This window comes from Vidua macroura, chromosome 5 (genome assembly GCF_024509145.1).
Source record: "Vidua macroura isolate BioBank_ID:100142 chromosome 5, ASM2450914v1, whole genome shotgun sequence".
Classification (NCBI taxonomy): domain Eukaryota; kingdom Metazoa; phylum Chordata; class Aves; order Passeriformes; family Viduidae; genus Vidua; species Vidua macroura.
In genome coordinates this window covers 38,312,499-38,335,603 of record NC_071575.1, presented here as the reverse complement: position 1 = coordinate 38,335,603, position 23,105 = coordinate 38,312,499, and the positions used below count along the sequence as shown (strand labels likewise).

The 23,105-nt window shown below is 37.9% G+C and overlaps 1 protein-coding gene across 1 annotated transcript in view; it reads left to right on the top strand.

The window, feature by feature from the left end:
* LGR5 (leucine rich repeat containing G protein-coupled receptor 5) overlaps positions 1–21,684 on the top strand; it is a 92,666-nt gene extending 70,982 nt beyond the window's left edge. The window contains exons 8-18 of the mRNA XM_053978563.1: positions 2,179–2,250; positions 3,065–3,136; positions 3,246–3,314; positions 3,445–3,516; positions 6,170–6,235; positions 6,432–6,503; positions 7,373–7,444; positions 9,332–9,457; positions 14,197–14,342; positions 15,979–16,062; positions 17,710–21,684. Of these exons, the coding sequence (XP_053834538.1) occupies positions 2,179–2,250; positions 3,065–3,136; positions 3,246–3,314; positions 3,445–3,516; positions 6,170–6,235; positions 6,432–6,503; positions 7,373–7,444; positions 9,332–9,457; positions 14,197–14,342; positions 15,979–16,062; positions 17,710–18,800 (1,942 nt within the window). The 3' untranslated portion in view covers positions 18,801–21,684. The remainder of the gene's footprint in view (positions 1–2,178; positions 2,251–3,064; positions 3,137–3,245; positions 3,315–3,444; positions 3,517–6,169; positions 6,236–6,431; positions 6,504–7,372; positions 7,445–9,331; positions 9,458–14,196; positions 14,343–15,978; positions 16,063–17,709) is intronic.
* Positions 21,685–23,105: the final 1,421 nt, after the last annotated feature.

Genomic DNA, 23,105 nt, shown 5'->3' with positions numbered 1-23,105 from the left:
AAAATCAACAATTAAATTAAATTATTCAAATTTATTTTTAAAAATGGTTGAATTATTAAAAATTGAAATTAAATTATGTTCACACATCATACACACAATGTACACATTAATGCATATGCTCAGGATTCTTTCCATTTTACTTATTTACCATGTTAGTGGTACTATCAGCATAGATTTTTTAACAAAAATAAGTAATCACATACTAGTTGAACATGATTGTACCCCTGCTACATCACAAACTGATCTGAAAAATAATTCTAAGTAGCCACCTGAGATATTTTCCAGAGCAGGTACCCCCAGATACCATGGACTCCTGCTCAGCACCTCCAGTGTTGCCAGAATGCAGCTCTGGAAGAGGCAGCAGGGCTATGAGTTTCCCAGCCCCAGCCCAAATGTTCTCAGCTGCGGTTTATGCCATAAAATAATTAGTATGAAATCCAGTGACCTCAAAGGATTGCCTTTTTGATGACTGGAGTCAGTAGCCAAAAATGGGTAACCCAGTTTGCACCAAATGCAGCAGCAAGCTGCATGATGTGCCTGAGGTTACGTACTGGCCCCCACAGGATTTCACCTCTGAGTATCAACTATATGCAAGAAACACTTGGGGTCAGAAAATGCAATCTGACATCCCAAATGCAGCACAGACCATGAGACCGTGTGGTTCCATGCTTTGTGCGGGCCCTGGGAGCTGATCCTCTAAGGAAGGGATGTGTTCCACAGACTCTTGTGGGAGCCCAGCCCCACAGAGGCTCAGCCCATTGCAGAGCCATCTTTGTAAGGCAGTTTATGGGTGGGACCGCATGTCTCTCTCAGAGTTTGTGCCTGAGCTGAAAACACAAACTGTGACCTTTTTGTGCACAGCTGGCAGCAGATATTGCTCTGGGAGGTAGTCATGCCATTTCCTTGGGTTTTTTCTGCTTTGCAAGGGATCCCATTCAAAACCAGTCTGTTTACTGGTTCTAGATGAGATGCTCATTCTGCTTAGATCCTGCAAGCAAAGCAAGCAGGAATGTAAAGCCTGGCTCTGCAGCTCATCACCAGTAGCACAATGCCTAAACAACTAAAACCAATAATGTGGGACCTGTTCAAGTAATGGCCAAGAGTGCTTGCCTCAGTGAACAATTGGAGGCTTAGTAATGCATAAATTTAAGCTGGGAAGCATTCTTCATACCCGACTGAACTAATGGGAGTTTCCCACACAAATCATTATTGTTCTTTTGAAATCTTAGTTATTCCTTTTGTTTTTCACAATGGAGCATTACTCATATGAATTAAATCCAGTAATTAATGATGAGATAAAGATTTGGCTCTCTATCGAGCAGGCACAATTACATTTTGTTTGTGTCCACATTTAAAATATCTCAACAAAAAGGTGGTTGTGGAGGATCAATAGTATATAAATAAAAAAATAAGTATATAAACAAAAAGTTTATAATAGTGTATAAAATAATTTCCTTGATAAACTTGTGCCATCCAGCAAAAAAATAGTTGCAGTTTAACAAGCACGGGGGGAAATATATTGTTAGCTATTTAATTATTAATATCTAACTATTGATGTTCTTAGTTCATATACTTGTGCATATTTACATTATATCAATATACATACTTGCATATACCCTGAATTTTAAAATGCCATTTTGAAGTTTACTTCATCTGAATGGTTTTGTTCATTTAGAGAAGTGCAGAATTTCAGCAATTTTGCTCTCTCTTCTCTTCTCTTCTCTTCTCTTCTCTTCTCTTCTCTTCTCTTCTCTTCTCTTCTCTTCTCTTCTCTTCTCTTCTCTTCTCTTCTCTTCTCTTCTCTTCTCTTCTCCTCTCCTCTCCTCTCCTCTCCTCTCCTCTCCTCTCCTCTCCTCTCCCTTCCCTTCCCTTCCCTTCCCTTCCCTTCCCTTCCCTTCCCTTCCCTTCCCTTCCCTTCCCTTCCCTTCCCTTCCCTTCCCTTCCCTTCCCTTCCCTTCCCTTCCCTTCCCTTCCCTTCCCTTCCCTTCCCTTCCCTTCCCTTCCCTTCCCTTCCCCTTTTGTTTTTTCAATTCTGTCTTATTCCAGAAAACAAGGGTATACCTTTACACACACAGACACTCCTTTTACTACAAGCAGCAACTATCATTGTGCATTGTGATTACAGACTGAGTATTCACTTTTTTTTTCCCTTACCATATAAACGGTTTTTCTTTGTAGGGGATTTCATAGCAATAACATCAAGTCAATACCTGAGCGTGCATTTGTGGGTAATCCTTCACTTATTACAATGTAAGTGATAAGAATCTTTTCCATTACTCTTTGTATTAGAGCATGTGGAACTAAGGATCATATTTGTGGCTAATTGTCAAATAAGCATTTTTTGTGAGTACACTTTATAGCACATCACCATACAAGCAAACAAGCTCATATCTTTCCAGCTTTGTGGAAAGAATGGTAGTTTTCAAATCCCGATTAAGGGAAGCAAGTAGTGGTCTCTGGCCTCTGACCTTTTATTTGAATGCTTACTTCTAAATCTCTTAGCATTACTGGCAACATAAAAGCTGGTAAAAATTACTCTTGATGGACTCCATTCTGAATTCCCATCGTCGTACATGAAAATGCACTTAATAGACAGCTTCAAATTAAGAAATTGCAAAATAAGTGTAAGAAAAATAATGATTCATCTTGAGTAATATTCCATGAACGAAAGCAGTATGACTTCAAAAGGACTTCACCTGTTCTGAATAGCAGAAGTTCTGACTTCTTCATGTACTATCCTTACATTTGTCTCAGGTCATAACAAAATTCTTCATATGTAAAATTTTGTCTTCGCAAATCTGGAAGGAAGAGAGAATATTTTGTTGACTGGCTTCTGGCACTAAAACAGGAAAACAATGACTACTTGAATGTTGAAAAATGTGGCATGTGGCTGGTGAATATAGATTAGAGGGTGAGAAAAGCCCAGAAGGTCACCCCTGCTACAACCAGGGGGGCACAGTCCATGATTCATCACAGAGAGTTTACTCATTTGTTTATAATATAATAATATATTTAGAATATTTTAAAATACTTTTCATTAAATGTCTTTTTACTCTTTTTTCAGACATTTTTATGATAACCCTATCCAGCTCGTTGGAAAATCTGCTTTTCAACACTTACCAGAACTAAGAACTCTGTATGTGTTTAATTTTTATTTTAGTTTTCTTTTTATATTGCAATACTAGAGTTATCCCACACTTCCATCTCCATAATTTTATTGAAATTGTTGGTTTTTTTAATTGTAGGACTTTAAATGGTGCTTCACAGTTAACAGAGTTTCCTGATCTGACAGGGACTACAAGTTTGGAGAGTTTGTAAGTGCTAGAGAAGTATTTTTTCTTTGTTTTATTTTCTTGTATACTGACTTATTGTAAAGAATGTGCTAAAAAGATTTTGGTTTTCAGTCTTCAAAAAGTAATTGTTTTTCATAAATTCTTTCAACAGGACACTCACAGGAGCACAGATCACCTCTCTCCCCAAATCAGCTTGTGACCAGTTACCTAACCTCCAAGTGCTGTATGTTTCAGTAAGATTATTAACATGACAGTAATGCAAGAGATTAATAGACAAATGAAACTATTATGATTTCAAAATTACCCTCTATGTATCATATTACTTCCTAGGAATTCAGCACAGGGAATTGGCCCCTGTGTTATTTAAAAAGTTTACAACCCACTTACCAACCATGATTTCTCATACATTGCTGAGAAAGATAATTACTTAGCATATTTTTAGGAAAAGATAAAAAGGTTCTTGATTTTGTTTAAAAAAAAAAGATAGAACTACCTTATTTTCATTTATTCTCTCTCCTACAGTAATTTGGGATTTTTTTCATACTAAGGCAAATAATTCATTGAAGTGAATAGAAAATATAAGTAAGGATGGCAGTTTTGAGTCCTTGTTATGCTCCTATTTTAGTTTCTTTCCCAACCAGACATAAGTAGCTGACTGAAGTTTTAATAGACTATTCTTTGACATTGCTAGGCATATTTGGTATACTAAATACACAATATTATTTTAGCTTGGAAATTCCCTTGGAGTTTGCTTAATCACTAACAAAAGTAATCATTGTGTCCACTTTTTTGAGAATGAGCCAAGAGCACTTTCCTCTATGTATTACATCACTAGGAATCTATCTGGTATTAATTCTCTGGCCAACATTGAAATAGCACTAATTATAATGCATTATTTGAATACCAGAGTGAATGTCAAGAACATTTTCAGAAAAAATTAACTTTCAGTTAATGGACTAAATATTATAATTTCCAGAATGATAAAAGACAGTCTGCTGCCAGAAAAAAAAAAAAGTCTGCACATAGAATTCAGTTTAAATATGCCTTATAACATTCAAAACCAATAAATAATCTCAAAACAGAGTGCAAACAAATAATACAGCAATTAATAACTTACAGAGTTCATCAGTTCTGGCTGTGTCAGGGAGGATATTGGTGCACTGAACCCACCCATGCCTTACTTGGAGACTGTGCCCTTGCAAGGGCTCCCTGGCTCAGACACACTCACAAAGAATCCAAGGGCAAACATTGCTCTGAAAGGCAATTTGTGTATCCTGCAGAGATTAATGTGCACGAGGCTCCCTGGATGTGTGCTCACCTGCAGTAAAGGTGTCTGTGAGAGCATGGTCCCAGCATAGCTGGGCAGGCACCTCAACACAGGGAACAAAGCCACTTGCCCTCTGCTGCTGCCAAGGGCCTCATGTATTAAGAAAGTGGGAAGACCTTAAAAATAAACAAGTAAAATATTTTCTGGAGTTCTGACAGCAACTGAGGGGACAAGGGTGTGAAGTTCAGGTTTTTTTTCCATGTGTTAGGAAGGGGGTGTCAGTATGTACAAAATTCAAGCTGGTAACATATTTTTAGGAAGACCTAAGTGATAAACCTGTGGATGACAGAATAGCCAGTGTCTGTCAGACATATAACACATCCTTTACCTTGGCCTAAAAGCCTCTAGCTACTTGAACCCTCCTCTGTAATCCCTGATTTAAGGCCACAGTGTACCTTTTTTTTTGTACACACACAAAAACAAAACAAAACCAAACAAATAAACAAAAATTAACAAACCCCAAACATATTGATATTTGCCTTTTTACAGAATAAAATCAGAGTAGAACACATTAAAGACACACACAGTCATTACTTGCACTACTTCCACTAATCAAATATAAAATAGTCCAAATGCACCTCTAGGAACAATTATAGTGAAAATACAGCTTTACTGAGGGATTAAATAGGTGGAGATGAACCAGTTTTAGAGAATTTGAGAAGTGAGAAGAATTTCACGAAGTGAAATTGAATCTCTTTCCTGTGATAATACTGGATAACTGTGAAAAAGGATATTTTTTTCTAATTCTAGGCATAAGCTTTTTTTCTCTATTCTTTTCACATGCAACTTTCCCATTTAGTTTTCCCTGAACAACACACACACACACACACACACACACACACACATATATATACATATTGGATGTGACTCTTGGGTGGTGAGGGCTGGTGTCTGGTTCCTTTTTTTTTTTTTTCCTTCAGTTTCTGCAAATTGCCTGGGCTTGGTTTTGATTAGTTATATTATACTGTAAATCAGTCCAGATGTTTCAGTTATTCTGTAATTTGTTGAGTTTTGGCTCAAGTCTTTTTAAGGATTTTTTTCCCCCATGTAGTGATTGATTTCAAAGTTAGTTCCAATATTTTTTGACCATTTCCTCAGTTATAAGATGTAGCAGCCTAAGGATCAGAGGCAGTACTGCTTAATTAAAAGTGTACAATGGGAAGCTGATTGTGACTCTTGTCAGAAAAATACAGGATCTTCTCTGAAAAATTATGAGTATATATGCTTAGTAGATTATTTAAATTGTTAAAATATTTATCAGAATTTAAATATGATAAATATGAAGTCTGTGATATAAATCCAGATGGCAAATATCATTGCTGTAAAACATTCAGCAGAAGTCTACACTTCAGGCAGGAAATCTTCAGACAAGGCAAGGAATTTGCAAATATGGATAGAGAGTTAATAAATCTTACCTTTTCTCTTCCGTGACTGTGGATAAAAAGAAATTATTTTTAATTGAGCATGAAGGTACACAATGAAAGCTATTTTTCTTACAACATTCCTTTGATGTTAATTTATTTGTTTCTTAATTTGTTTCTTAATTCAGGGATCTGTCTTATAACCTGCTGGAAGATTTACCCTGTTTTACTGCATGTAAAAAACTCCAAAAAATGTAAGTGTTAAACCACCCTAAAAAGCTTAAAAAGAAGCATCTGTGTGTGTTTGAGCATAATTAACTTGGTTATTGCTGGCTGATTTGACATACCTCAGATACACTTTATTGAAGTGGATCATAAGCACAATCTAAAACACCCCAAAGTGCCTTCCAAGTGTCTTTGAAACTGAGGAGATCCTTATTGCTATTTCAGTGACTTGCATCACAATGAAATCGCTGAAATCAAAGCAGACACATTTCAGCAGCTGGCTGCTCTTCGCTCTCTGTGAGTACCCCCTAACAGACATTCACACAGGTTCTCAAAAATATGGGCTGTATAATGTCTGCTCATGATGTACCCCAAAAGATCCTTATTTCAGTTTTTGCTCACTATGGTCTTTCACCATGAGTTCATAACTGTGAAAGGAGAGCAAACATTGTGAGGTTTAGCACCTGCAGCAATGAATTAAAATATATAAGCTTATAGCCATAAAAACTGTCACTTTTAAATGTTTCTGATGGAAGTAGAGAGACTTACTGCGCCAGAGCTGGTATCTGTTGGCAGGTTCATGTTATAATCAGCTCTAGGGAGTGGGGAGTCTTTTTACAGAGAACAGCATCTTAAGATGTGGAGTCCAGCCATGTGCAGGTTTCCAGTTTTCACACAGACTCATGTGCTAGAGGAGTGATTTTGTCAAGAAATTGCTCATGGTTGGAATTTTTTGCAGAATTGAAGCCATACATTTTTTTAAGAGTTGCTTTCAATCTCTTTGACTTTTTGGAGGTGGTGAAAATTGAGATTAGGAAGTTAAGCCTATTGACCATGGGTTGCTGCTCTTAATCACATGAGAACATTTTAGAAGACTTAGTCCATATAAGCTACCCTTCTTTCTGCTGCCTTTGGAAGCTGTGAAGCAGAATGAAATGCCTTGGGCTGTGGCAGGCATTGAGACATACTAAGTTGCCAGTTTAAAAACACCACAACTGACTAACAAAAAATTTTAAAATACTTTGCACTATGAGATATGCAGGAGCTTATTGAAAATATTGGCATGTAATTGATACCTTTTTTATATTTAGGCCTCCTAATCAAGTGTTTGAAAACTTCCATATTCACTCAATGGGTATGTAATTTTCTACTCACTTTTCTTGTAGGGATTTAGCTTGGAACAAAATTAAAACTATTCACCCCAATGCCTTCTCCTCTTTACCATCTCTGATCAAACTGTAAGTATTTGAATATCTTTTACATTCAATTTTTGCATTTTTCTTCCAAGAGCATACAAAATTTAATAACTTGGTGCCCCAGCAGAAATTGAGGGTTTCTCTGTTCTAATCATCTGGTCTGTTGAATCCATATCTAAATGTCTGTTTTCTTGTACTTCCCCAATTCATGTAGGTATTACAGCAAAGCTGCATACAACACTGTGTAATCAATTGGGGTCCATGAAGATTATCAGTGCATCTGCCTCTTTTCATTCAATTTATTAGCAGTTAATCTGTTGTAGCAGTGGTAAAGATTTCCTATTAGTTGTGTTTCAGGCCTCAGGAATTGGATTAAAAATTAAATAAGAAACTTTTTCCAGAATTCATCTCTATTTCATTCTTCCTCATTTGATGAAACAGTTTTTCCTCTTTAGTAAGTTCAGCCAGAGCAGTTAGTGGTCAAAACATCCACAGTCAGTTTTGCAGGCCTTGTTCACAAGCACTTCTCAGTGCTTACTAATTTTTTTTTTCTACTTCCAACTGTCACTATAATGCTTTTTTGATATGAATTGCTGAGGCATTGGCTGTATGGGGAAGATGTGAAAAAAATTCCTCTGGGGTCATCTTGCTGCATGGTTATCACAAAATTATGATGCTGGGCATTTGCTCACAGATAATCAGGTAGCTGCTAAACCTAAATTTGGAGAGATATTCTTTTCTGTTTGTGTGCAGAGTCCTCTGAATGGTGCACTGACAAATGCCTACACAGACAATTTTGTCTATAATATCTCTTTTGGGGTCCTTCTGAGAACTTACCTACTTTGTGAGGTAACCAGTAAATTGTTGCTTTGGACAATGACATACAACAGTCAGAGGACGTTAAAGAAAAAAAGCCCTTGAACATGAACAGGAACACAGTGTACCAGTGTTTCCCAACGCTGGTGGACCTCTAACCTTAGTCCAACTCAAGTCAGTGGTCGTTTTTAGCATTGCAGTAAGACCTGAATTTCACCTTTGGTCTTTAATGGTGCAGTGTGCAAGAAAACACACACTAAACCAGAGAGGTAGAAGCCCAGTCCATCAACATACTGTATTTTATCCTAGGCCTTAGATTTCAGTGTATAGTCCAGACTTTCCTGTACATAAAAGCATTTCAACTGCATCAGACTTTGATTATTCCTCCTTGACTGTTGACCATCTGAAGTATTGCAGAGTAGATAATTGTGAGGAGGACTGAAAAGACTCATTGAATAAATGGGAGAGAGAGGGAGAAAAAAATAGAAAACAGTACCTCTGGACTCCCCCTCTTTCACTACTTTGCCATATCTCCTTGATCACTTACCACTTTTTCATTCACCTGATTTACCTACCCCAAGTTACCTATCTGTGTTCACCTGCACTGTTCTGTCTTCCTTCACCCGCTCAGACAAACATCAGCTTGGAAATGTCATCTCTCTCTGCTCCAGCCCAGACCTGTCCCTTCCTCAAACGCACATCTCCCCCACACATCTGACCTGCTCCTTGAGCAGCTTTCAGGGCAGCCCTGCCCTCTAGCATCCCACCTAACCATTTAAACTGTGGGAAGCTGTTCGGCTCCTTTGAATTGAAACAGTCTAGGGAGAAGGTTTTAAATTCATTTGCTAGTCTCAAAACTGGCACTATGAATGTTTTGAGTCAAAATATGGGAACAGAGACTCAACTACTAGATGTTACTGTTAGCTTTCTGCTAGACATAAAGGTGAGTACTCCTGAGCAGTGCTGTAGCTTTGCTGCATTCACTGGGGCCTCTGTTTAATACAGTCATTTTTTATTGAGTTAGAAAACTTTAACCTATTTTTTCAATGTGACACTTCTAGTGCTGAAAAAAAAATTAAAACCATGAGCTGATTTTTATTTGCTGTTATGCAGGGATGTGTCATCCAACCTTTTGTCCTCTTTTCCTGTGACGGGGCTACATGGTTTAACTCATTTAAAATTAACAGGAAATCATGCCCTACAAAGTTTGATAACATCTGAAAATTTTCCAGAACTCAAGTGAGTATATCATTAAAACTAATAAGCCACATTTGTGTTCATGTGCAATGGAAGGTGTGTCAGTGTGTAACGCATGTTACTTCATATTGTCAGTCTTTGATCTGTGCCATTAAAACTAAAGCAAATATGATAAAAATGATAGACTTCTTTTATTATGCTCACTTTCAACTGAAGAAACTATGAGGGTTTTGAAATATTAACCCCAGTACTTGCTTAGTACGAGCCACATCTGCTTCCTGGTGATATGTTTCAAAAGCTGTTAAAACAATATCGCTGGCAGCTTAGTGATATGTCCTTCTTCTACTAGGCTGTGCTTACAGAACTCCCCTTACACATAATGAGAACACAGCAAAGACAAGGGAAGAATATACTGCTGAAAGACCAAAAGATTTCACCTCTTCTGTTTGAACATGATTTTTCTGTAACCTTTTGATTAAGATTCAGATAATTCTTTGCCAGTATTACTAACACGCTTTGATACTAATAATTTCTGTGAGTTCTCTGTGCTACAGGAAGGAAGTGTCCTCTAAAGATCATTTGCAGCTCTTCAGTCACTGGATGACCATGACCTGTATGGAGCTTGAACCCACGACCTTGGCATTATTAGCACAATGCTATAACCAACTAAACTAATTTCAGGGTCAAAGCAAAGAGGGTTTTGTCTCTCACTTCAGGATTTTTGGGAGTTTCCCCTAACTCTCCTTTCATTTTTATATTTTAGTTAGAAGATGCCAAGTGCAACATATACTTTATCATGTTTTACTGTAAAAGGTTTGGTATCAGAAAATATGAAACAACTAAACAGTGTGCACATAGTTAGAAAATCACAGAGTGGTTGAGGTTGCAAGGGACCTTTGAGGCCGTCTTGTCTAACCACTTGCTCAGGCAGGGGCACCTGGAGCCCGTTGCCCAGGACCACATCCAGACAGCTTTTGAGTATCTCCAAAGGTGGAGAGTCCATCCTTACGTTTTCACTAGATTTGCCTTTTGCACTGGAAAAGGCCCAAGAGTCCTAGCAGGCAGACAGCTCAAGATGTGAGCATTAAGGAAAAGGGCTGGAGTGGTTAGAGTCATCAGTAAGGGAATGATGAATAGAAGTGTGGAGCTGATTAAGGCTCTGTGTACAGCACTGGAGGGATCCACCCTAGAACATTTCTGTGATGGCATGTTAACACAAACTTCGATAAGAGCTGCAAAAAATGGTTCCAAGGTCAGGAAATAATGCCTTAAAGGTCTTAATAAACCCAAAAATGGTCATTTGTCACAGAGAAAATTAGGCAGTGACTTCATCAAGTGCATGAAACTATAACATTAACATTCAAAGTACTAGAGGCCTTAAACCTCTTTTACATTAGAGATCTTGAGATAGGTCTCAGAGGCTAAGGAGCAAGTACCATGAAAATCATGACTGGTTGAGACTGAGTTTGTATCATACTTTTTCTTCTCTCATTGACTTTGCCCAAATGTGAGGCAGGTGACAATTCTAAAACAATTGAAATTTATTTAAAATAATGTAAACACAAGAAAAGTGATTACTCCAACCTGGCAAATATATAATGATGCATACACCTGGACCTAGAGGCATAAGAGGTGCTGCAGTAATCCTAGAATGATCCATTATTCAACTGAATTATGTGTATGATTTTTTAAATTATTTTCTCAAATTTATACTCTATATGAATTTCCCTTCAGCAAAATTGTGTACATTACTCAAATGAAAGTACAGTGTATTTCATCTGGGCAAATTGTTAACAGGGATGTGTCAAACTAACTTAATTCTTTCTAAAAATGTATTCAAAGTATGATATCTAGAGTTAATTAACATCTGTAAGAACAAATTATACCCAGTCAGGAGAGAATATGGTAAAATCCTGACCTACAGTCTGCATGACTTTTACCATAAATCAAAATGAGGTCAAGATTTCACACAGGATCACTGCACAGAAAATGCACAAAGCACCAAACTTAAACAGAAATCTAAAACAAAATGAAATTTCATAGTTTGCAATTGCTGTAACTAGCCAGTGGTTACATTAAAGACAAATTCCTGTATAAAACTTCCTACTGTAAATTCATCAAAACAGACACATCAAAGAGCTGAGCATCCCCTTCCCCATCATCAGCAGTGGCACTAGTACACTCTGCAGAGCTGAGCCCAGCCTATTGCAGCAAGCCTTGAGGAGGCAAAGTTGGGCTGCCAGCCACTCCTTCCTTCTTTATCTGATGCTTTGATTCAGTGCTGAAAAGAACTCAGTGCTTTGCTCCATTCATCATAACTGTGCCTTCCTGTTCACCATTAACTCCACACCTTTGTGAGGGAGAAAACGACCTTGTGTTCTCTGCTGCTTAATCTAAAAACAGAAAAAAGAGGCATTCCTTGCTAGAGGAAAAAAAATATCAAGAATACAGATATCATTAGTAAGATAAGGAGTATATAAAAATAAAGTTAGGCAGTGTTTCTAAGAGAGTTTAATTTGACAAAGTCCAAATCTAATCACCCACATCAAATAAGCACCAGCCATAAAAAAGAATGCCTCCAGCACTGTACACCTGAAAGTTCCTTCTTTTTTCTTTTTTTTTTTTTTTTTTTTTTTTTTTTTTTTTTTTTTTTGTGTTAAATGTAGCTTTTGTGAGAAAGAAAACCTCCTCTGTCACCAAGAAGATCTGATACTTATTTCCCTGTTTCGCAAAGTATGTTTTATCCTCTGTGTTCTGGGTTGCAGCCATTGTGTGCAGTTGGGCTTTGCACACAGATTAAGCAGCATTTGGTAATTTAAGGATTATGTGTATATCCTAATAACACAGGCTGGGGGGAAAAACAAACATAAACTGTGCAGATTTAAGAATGGATGCTAGAAATACCTACCGAGAGGATAAGAAATGGGAGTCTTGCTCTTTAAATATCATTTAAAAGCCACAGATGTTTTTGGCTACATCATCAAAGTAGTGGACCAGTACAATGTGGGAAGTCCACATTTCCAGTATATTACAGGTCAGCAGGCTGGGAGAAGCACAAGATCTGGAAATCTGTCATAGAGCTGTTTGAATAATCAGAGAATATAATACATTTCTGTCAGTCTCTTGTGTCTAAAATATCCACTAACTGTTCATTTCCCCCAGCTCTATCAATGTCCTTCCAAAGGTCTGAAGCCACAAGTTGCAGGGATCACGTCACAGAACTGTCAGTTTTACTTTTGATAATTGTTTTTGTTGTTCCAAAAAAAAGGGAATTTATTTTTGGGGATTGGGATTGTTTTTATCCCAGATGATTAGCTATAGGTTAGTCTAGTAATCAATGGGTTTGATACTAGTTTATTTAAGAAGGGCTTGTGGGAAATGTGTTCAAAAATGTTTAATCAAGATAATCTCCTTATGTTAAAGGATGGCATGCAGATGAATGCATTAGAAATTAAATATTTAAATCTGATGGCCTGAGATTGCTTGACAGTTGGATCTTGCTGATCTTGAACTTTTATTGAGTACCCTAAAAATTTTGTATTGGGTACAAAGGTACAGATTATTGTGGTGAATTTCCAACAGAAATGTAAGGTTATAGAATCTAAATGCCCCCAAATGCACTAATTTTAAAAAATCACTTTAGAACTAAAGATTCTGTTTGTTCCCCTTTGTACCAAGCTTTTGGCTAGTGCACAAGTCTAAGTCCTGTTGGCACTGGGCCTGATTCAGCTTGATTTCTCTGCAGATTTCCCAGGGGGTTAGAGGTTGCTTATTACACTCATTATGTTAATTTACATTATTAACTTGTTGAAAGTAATCTGATAGGAGGATCTAGTTCTACTTTATTCCTTTTAAGTTAATTCAGAATAACTTCTAATCACTTCTATAGCTTTGAACTTTTTGGTATATCAGGCTTTTGGAATTAAGGTGAGTTGTTAGGTTTTACTATTACTGTTGGTGAACTGTGCAAATTAAATAGCTCTGCTTCCAAAGCATAAAATATATCTATGAAATAGAAGTAGTCTACTGAACTCAGAAAGTAGTTCTTGTATGCTCCCCCAGAATTTGCACATCCCCAAAGGAATTCAATTCACAGTGTAGCAGAAACATGCAATTTTCTGACAACAGGAGCCTTCATAATCATTGGAACTCACTGACAAATAATAGTGTTAGGAATAAAAATTACCTTAAAAGAATTAAGAATGAGTATCCTGTGTCCTGCAATGACTGTTCTCATTTTTAAGATAATTAATTAAGTAAAACCTTTCTCTCAGTGACATTTCACACACAGTGCCTGATTCACTCACCTTTTGGTTTAGAACACTGCTTTCTTGATCTTCTCACAAGAAACAATCTCCTTTTTGCCATCTTACTGTGAAATGAGTTGAAATGGAGAGAGGTGAATAAAGCTTGAATTCCAAAAGATCTCATTCTTCCTGAAGTGGAGAAATTCAATTTGGGAACTGTTTTGTTTTTGCCTAGTAGGCAGGTTGTGATCTTTGGATGTGTTGTTGTTTTTGTTTTTTTTTTAAGAAACCATTAAGAAAGTAACTGTTGGAGAAACTGTTGATTTACACAGTAAAATGATTGAAAATCATAAAAGCAGAAATATAGTTCTGAGTAACATTCACTCAACAGCAAGACATAGATCCCCCCCCCACTTTCATGTCTCCCATGAAAACACATAAGAAAACTTCCTTTGCGTTAACTGTAGAGGAGCAATACAATCTAGTAACTGGTGCTTAACCACTATCATGGCATGCTGCCTTATTCTTCTGCAGGGTTATGGAAATGCCTTATGCCTATCAGTGCTGTGCCTTTGAAGCTTGTGAGAACCACTACAGAATCTCCAGCCAATGGAACAAACATGATAATAGCAGCCTTGATGACTTTCATAGAAAGGATGCTGGACTGTTACAAATTCAAGGTAACCATCATCTTAGGCTTTTAAGTCTACCTGAAGGCTGTGAGCAACCTCTGCTTTTAAATAAATCCAATCCTCTTTACAATCGTAGACGTGGGCTCTCCCTGTCTCTTACTCGATAATATGTTATTTAAGTACTCCTGTGCTTAGCAAACTCATTATTTTAGGTCTGCCCTTCAAAAATCTCACTCACACCCTCATCATTTCATCCAAATAATAGCTATAATAATGTGGTAAATGAAATCTTCCCTTTACATGAGAGACAGGGTAGTTCAGCCGGTATTAACTCCATACAAGAGTGGGCCAGCAAAGATGTATTTTCTTGCCAGCCTCAGAATCCTAGCACATCCTAGGTTTACCCACACACTTCAGGATGAGTAATAGCCAAAATATGTTGCTACTTTGGCGTATTTTTTCATAAAATTGTAGAATCATAGAATATGCTGGATTAGAAGGGACCCACAAGGATCATCCAGTTCAACTCCTGACCCTGCACAGGGCAGCCCCAAGAATCACTCCATGTGCCTGAGAGCATTGTCCAAACATTTCTTGACAGGCTCAGTGCTGTGATCACTTTCCTTTGGAGCCTGTTCCAGTGCCCAATCACCTTCTGGGTGAAGAACCTTTTCTTGGTATCCAACCTAAACCTGGCTCAGCTTCATGTCATTTCATCGAGTCCTCTCCCTGGTCATGAGAGGAGGAGTTTGGTACCTGTGCCTCTGCCTCCACTTGTGAGGATATTGAAGACTCGTATGAGGTCTCCCCTCAGTCTCCTCTTCTTCAGGCTGAACAGACCAAGTGACCTCAGCTCCTCATATGGGTTCCCCTCAAGGCCCTTCACCATCCTTGTGGTCTTCCTTTGGAAGCTCTCTAATATCTTTAGCTTTATATCTTTCTTATATTGTGGCAACCAAAACTGCCCCCATCTCTTGCCCAGCTGGCGATGCTGTGCCTGATGTCCCCCAGGACAGGGTTGGCCCTCCTGGATGCCAGGGCACTGCTGGCTCATGTTCAACTTGCCATGGACCAGGACCCCCAGGTCCCTTTCTGCGGGGCTGCTCTCCAGCATCTTGTTCCCCAGTCTATTCACATAACCAAGGTTGCCAGAGAATGCTTTTTTTCTCCAGGACACAAGACTACTGCATTTTTCTTCCCCTTCAGCACTAGGTCTCTTACTGGATCTGTTATGTAGGGGCACACATACATTTACACCACTCTGTTGCTTTCTGTACTATCTCTGCTCCTGCAAACCAGTAGGTCTCAGAGTTCAGCAAGAATAGAGCAAAGAATATGTGCTAGTGATAACATAAGAAACACAGAAAACTTGATTAATTCTTAATAGTATGGCACAACAACAGAATTCATATTTTAAACTCCTTCCTAGGCAGTCATCACACCGCAAATTAGGCAATAGAGAATGTACCTGTAGGTGATTATTTTCACAGAAGTAAAGATGCCAACTTTTAAAATAATCCTGAGTACAATTCAAAACCAAATAAGCATATGTCTGCTTCTGCTCAGTTTGGCAGGGAAAGAGACAAGACCAGGCCTTATATAAAACAGGCATTTTTGCAACTTTTACTAAAAACCTTTTCCTGAAAATTGTAGTAACAGTTATGGGGTTTTCTCTCCCCAATAGATGAACGTGATTTTGAGGACCTTTTTCTTGACTTTGAAGAAGATTTGAAATCTCATCATTCCGTGCAATGCTCACCTTCTCCAGGTATGAAACTGCCAGACAGATAGGAATTCCAGGACAGTGTTAGTAGACATTCGAGATGCAGAGCAAACTGTGAATCTGACACTAGGACAGCAACATGATGTGCAGTAATTTGATGAGTGTAATACAAATATATTGCATAATAATATACAATATAATATGCAATATACAGTTTTGCATTGAATTCCACAAAACTATTCAGCTACTATGAGTGTAGCAAAAGTTTTGCCCAGTCACCAAGCTCTGGGCCCCTTTTCACCAGAATTGATACCCAATCAAGAAAATGAGAGAGGAAAGACTCTTCTACTGAGATACAGATAATAAAGGCAGCAGAATCTTTGCTCTCTCAGTCTTTTACAAAGCTAAAGTAGTTCTTCTGAACGTCACAGAGTTATTTTACACACAAGCAACTTGAACAACATACAATTTAGGTCTATGTCTAGGAAATACCAATCACTACTGCATTGATGTGCTCATTCCCTCACAAAGGACACCCAGCACTGTCATTTTCTTTGTAGAATGTAGCCAGTCATGGTCATAAGTTCTGATTGTTTGATTCAGCAAACGTTTTCACAAGCCATTCTTTCAATATGAAACATGAACAAAAAAACTCCAAGTGACAACTTGTACTTCAGCATTCATTTTAAGCCATGATTCTTATTTGCAACAGCAACTATTAGTAAATTTTTTAAAGTTATATGAAGAGGAATAGAAAAGGCAGGAAGCTAAATAATAGCGTCATTTGACTGTCACATATTCTCCAATGGCCTAAAGTTCTGAGTTCATTAAAACATTGCTATCTTCTAGGTTAGTTATCACTAGGCCTGAGGGAAATTTTAGCTTGGATTTTTCAAATAGTATCTTAGAAAAACTTGCAAAATGACACAGTAGATCCTTATGCTTACTTAATGGCAACAGCTGTAGTCATAGAGAGGTCATTTCAGCTGCAGGGTTTATGTCTTCATGGAAAAGTACAATCCACTGTGAGGGGCTTGCCTTGGTGGCTCGTACCAAGACACTTAATGTTTCTCTGAGTGCAGAGCATTCAGCTTCAACTGCACATCATATGCACCTCACTATATAGAGAATACTTCAAGTATTCAGCAAGCTTCAGTCATAATGATCTGACTTCAGACACAGGTGATCCAAAAAGGCAACACTCCCAAATGCGAAGAGACACAATTTCCTTGGACTGCATAATGACGTGTTATAAGGTAGCCAAAGCACATCTGTCTGTACCCATTACATCATGCCCCACCAGGACTCATTAGGAACCTGTTTTAATTTAGAGGTAACATTTTCAGCTTTTTTCACACACTGACAAATATCACTACATTTCTTGAAAGTACAAGAGTTGACATTCACATTGTAGTAGTACTGCTAGGCACAAAAAGGAACCCATAGACTACTTGTGATGAAGGACAAAGACTCATGTGCACCAATAATGCAATATGCATCATATATTCAGCAGCATGTTATCAAGGTCTCAGATTACTCCAGAAGAAGATCAAATTTCCAGCTTCCTTTTTATACTAAAATTCACTCTTTGGCTGTGCTGAGAATGTGCAAGAAGCATGAACTTTAGTGTCTTAGCACGAGGGTTTTTTGTTTACATGGGCTTCCCTTACCCTTTTTATTTTGGCATTTCAGGTCCCTTCAAACCATGTGACCATCTGTTTGGTAGCTGGCTGATCCGAATTGGAGTGTGGACCATAGTGGGTTTGACCTTTATTTGCAATGCACTGGTGTCTGCTACAGTTTTCAGATCTCCATTGTATATGTCCTCCATAAAACTTTTGATTGGTTTGATGGCCACTGTAAATGCCCTGATGGGCCTGGCCAGTGGAGTACTGGCTAGCGTGGATGCATCCACTTTTGGTAGCTTTGCTCAATATGGAGCAAAATGGGAAAGTGGAATTGGTTGCCAAATAACTGGCTTTCTCTCCATTTTTGCTTCAGAGGCTTCCATATTCCTCCTTACCCTAGCTGCACTCGAACGTGCATTCTCTGTAAAGCATGCTACAAAGTTTGAAACAAAATCCTCCACTGCTAGCATAAAAATTGCCATTTCCTTTTGCTTTATGTTGGCACTAATCATTGCAGTGATACCCCTTCTCACTGGAAGTGAGTATGGAGTTTCTCCACTTTGTTTGCCACTCCTGTTTGGAGAGTCCACTGCTATGGGCTACATGGTAGCGCTGGTATTGCTGAACTCCCTTTGCTTTCTGGTAATGACTGTTGCTTATACAAAGCTCTACTGTAGTTTAGAAAGGGGAGAACTAGACAACATTTGGGATTGCTCTATGGTCAAACATATAGCCTTGCTACTTTTTACTAATTGCATTCTTTATTGCCCTGTGGCCTTTTTATCTTTTTCCTCCTTACTAAACCTCACTTTTATCAGCCCAGAAGTGATTAAGTCAATACTTCTAGTGATTGTGCCACTGCCAGCATGTCTAAACCCACTGCTTTATATACTTTTCAATCCACATTTTAAGGAGGATTTGGGAAGTCTGCGAAAGCAAACTTTGATATGGAGGAGATCAAAACATGCCAGTCTGATCTCTGTGAATTCAGAAGACATAGAAAAACAATCTTGTGACTCAACGCAGGCATTGGTAACCTTCACAACTGCCAGCATATCATATGATATGCCCACCAGCAGTTCGCTAATGCCACCCTCTTATCAAATGACAGAAGGCTGCAATCTTTCCTCAGTTGCATTTGTTCCCTGTCGCTAGTTGCAGAAACAGTACAGAAAATACCTCTGTTTACAAAATTTTTAATCCCAAAAGTAAGTGCGAATGTGTGCATACGAGTGTAGAGTGCCTCTAAATTATTATGACACACCTCAGAAAACAGACAATGACAAAACTTGCGGCAGGCTGAAAATCCAATACTTGAGCCTGCTCAGCCTGCTGCCGAAATGCTGGGATGAAGAAAGGAAATGAAAGCTGCTGAAGTTTGTGCAGTTGTATCAGCTGCTCCCTTTTAAAGTAGCACTACTCAGAAAGGGCATCAGTTGGTCAAGAACAAAAATAGCATATTAAACTTGCAATATTTTCTCAAAGCATCACCTGATGTTTTCAGGGGTTGGGTTATTTTTTTCCTGTTTATTGCAATTTGGTTTTAATAATAGTTTTTCAGTGCCATGATTGTTTTTTAATAAGCGTCTGTGTATGGCCATTGTTCAGCAAGGTATCTAAATGGAAGAGTAGTCCTGTTCAAGTCCTAGAGGTTTCTGCAGAATACCCTTTAATGAAGTTCCATGTTTGATAAAGCTGATTAAATTATTTAACTGGCACTGGGTTTGGATTTTGGAAGTCATCTAAATTGACAAAACATTTTTAATTGTCAGGGAAAGCTAAAAAATTAACATGATGTGAATGAAGTTAATCAAAATCCTGTCAAGCATTTAAAATGTAATTGTAAATGGCAAGGCATTGTCACATGGCTATTTTTCTAATGAGGTTCTGTACAGTTTGGTCCTGAATTGCTTTCATGCCAGTAATTCCAGAATTACTGATGATAAAATTGGCAGATGACTTGTTTAATCTGAAGATGGAAAATACTACCTAGAAAGTCATCAATATAAAAAAATTGGCATGCTGAGAACTACTAAAGGACAGCAAAGGCACTCAGACAGAAATGTTAATTTAAGGTAATTTGTCTATGAACAAAAACTGTAATCCTGCTCATGGCATGATCTCTTGTCTCTTGAAACAGTGATTCTAGAAAGCTGCTAGTTCTTAGTCACTACTCAGTTGAAGCTTTCGAGGTCACCATGTCCTTTTGGATAAGGATAGCCAATATCCTTAGCTAAGGCAAATCAAGTAGGAGTGAAGAGGTTGTGTGATCTGTGTTCTCAGCACTGATGTAAGCACTCCTGGGATATTTCAAACACTTATTGCATTCACATGTTGTATAGAATATTGTGAAATTGGAAAGGATATGAATATCATAAATTTAAAAGAACTTAAGAAATAAGTGATTTGATCACAGTTTATAAGTAGCTGCTTCTGGGATACAGAAGTTTGAAGGCAGAGGAATGCTCATCTGGGAGGAGAAGAATCTGGTATGCTCAACTGGAAATTGACATTAGGGATATGCAGCATAGAAATAAAGGTAAAAATTGTTGATAGAGATGGTCATTAGCTAGTGAAATTACTGTCACCAAAAAGATCTAAATTCATATTGGATGTATTGCCAAAAAAGATACTGGAGCAGCTGTTGAAATTCAGGGACTTCTGATTGCTTTAGTTTAGGAAAAGGCTTAATTAGGTTAACAGAGTTCTCTGACTTTAAATCTGTTAAGACTTTGCTGAATCAAGGCATGTATGTTTACACATCAGAAGCACCCTAGTTAGAAAGAAGAGACTGCAGTCCTTACCAAGTCTACTGTTAAAATAGCTCAGAAAACAGAGCCACCTAGAATATAATTCTTTGACCTCATCCAAGCCATCAGGGGATATCCCAGTATTCTTTTCTCAGAGCTGGCAGCTTTTGCTTGAGTAAGCTGATCATTTGAGACAGAAAAATGCACAAATTTACCTATTTTTGTTGTTGTTAAAAAGAGCTCCCTGAGGAGTAACATTTAATAGCCCAGTATTCACTGCTCAGTTAGTGGCCACTCAACCTCCAGGTGAATGAGGCTAATTTTTTAACATTAGGAAGGCCCAGCAATTAAGGTAATCCGTTACAGATGATCTCTGTTGTTCATCTGTTCCTGTATATAAAACTTCCTGGGACTCCAAGGATGGATTTTCACAATGAAGAATTTGCTGCCAACAATGCATATGCCTTAATTTTCTTGTCCATTCACACTGGCATATTTTTAGTTTTGCAGTTACAGATGGCATCAGTTGACTTTGGCTGACATATTCATTCTTCAGGGAAAAAAAAAATGAACCAATTCCAAAATTATGTATGATAAAGTCAGCTGGGTACTTATCTTAATCCTTTATCTGTTGTGGCTTTTGAAGCAGTGCAGCACACAGCTGCAGAAACGATGCCTGAAACCACTTTGGATTAAACAGAGGATCAGTCAACCATTGCACAATACCTATTACCATGTTTACTTAGCTTTAATTTAACTGGGGTCCATCTGTGCTGCTCTGCTTAATGTCAGTGAGGTTCCTTTCAGCTTGCTATATTTAAGAAGTTTGTAAAGAAATTTGAGAAGCAAAATAATGTTATAATTATAAAGGCTAGTTAAAAAAAGCTTCTTTTATCAGAACTTTTTAGCTTGCAGGTCCTAAAGGCTTTGGGTCTTATTTTTATAAGCATGTTTGAAATATTTTGACCAGATATTTTTAATTTGAAATTGTTAAAATTCATTTAACAGATTTTAAAGTAAAATGTGTAAATATAGAACTGTATTTATTATTACAGTGAAATGCAACTACAGTAAAGGACATGAGATTAAGCCCTGTACAGTTTCATATTGATATTTGCTATATTTTCTGCTCATATATGTTACTAGATTCATTATCTGTAAATAATATAATGTAAATGCGTAGTGGTTGTAAATAGGTGACATGCTTTTCTTTTCTATCAGTGTTCCAAACATATGTAAGTTGTAATAAAATGTGACTACACAGTAAAGAGCATTTAATCATGACCTAACACCTCACAAAATGGTGTGCATTCTCAATTAATCCTTTTCAACTTATTGTAATACTTAAACTAACCTCCCAAGTGTCCCTAGGTGTCTGAAATTCCTGACAAAATATAAGTTACAGGTTGTGTGCCTAAAAAAAAGAAGAATAGTGTAGAAAAAAAAAAAATAATAGCAGTGTTTCATTTCAACACAGACTAAATCTTTTACCAAAACTTCACTCACAGACCCTTATGAAGAGATCCTGCTCCCTGTGCACGCTGCTGTGTTTCACTGATGACCTCTCACAGTTGCCACAGGTGACACCAGCACCTCCAGCTGTGTGACAAGGGTGTGCATCAGGTCAGGCACAAGTTACCCACAACCTGCAGACCATAAACAAGAGAGGTGCAATTCAGCTGCACTTCTAATACTGCTGCTTCTAATAAGACAGCAAAATCTCCTACATCATTTCTTATTTTCTCTCCGACCCCTAATCTGGCAGGTGAAGCCAGTGAGGGGATAACCAAACAGCTGGCAGAGCTCATCTGATATGTGGCAGAGGGGCAGCAGCACCATCAGGTATGAAATGGATGCAGGTGCTAAGGGCAAATGAAAGGTGTGGCTTAAAAGAGGACTCAGCAAGAGCCAAGTTGCTCGGGCTGCACTAGAACTTCCAGCTCAGTTGAATTAAAGGCAGGCAGCGGCTAAGCACAGCTGTGTCATTTTGTAGGCAACAAGAACAGGTGAAACAGTGCATGCATTCTTGTTAAGAGAGACTGCAGCATGGAAGAGTTACATCTGCTTGGTTTTTCGGAGATGGTGATTGTAGGTAATTTCTATTAAATACTTGAAAGAAAGAAGTAAAATGCTAATGAAGCAAAATCTCTCAGAAAGCGTTTGTTTCATCAGGCATTCATATGGCAAGTAATGAATTACAAAGATTTTTTTTAAAAGAAAGTAGAATTGTCCTATATTTCAATGGATTTTAGAATAGCATGCAGGTTCTCATGACAGATGAGGCTACTTTGGGGAAGGTCATTTCAGCCAGAAGGGCCTGTGCAGAAGAAGTGAGTTTGTTGGGTGAGGTTTAGAATAGTCTTATTGGATAGGATAGGACTAGCAGAGAACAGGAATAAGAAAGTCATTCATTATCTTTAGGAGCAAAAAAAACAAAAGTATGACAAAGCATAGGGGAGTGCATAACTCAGGAAGGACAAAGGCCTTAAGAAGACAGGATGCAAATGGGTGGAGTTTTATGGGATATTAAGAAGCATAAAGGAGTTTTGTGACAAATGGGGAGCTCAGAGTGGATACAAATAGGTGGAAGTGTTGTGATGGCTAAGGACATTGAAATGGTAAGAAAACAAGCAAGTAAAGATGATTTCACATGCATGTGTGCACCAGTGTAAGTGATATTAGAGCCAGGAACCATAAGGAAGAAGAATGA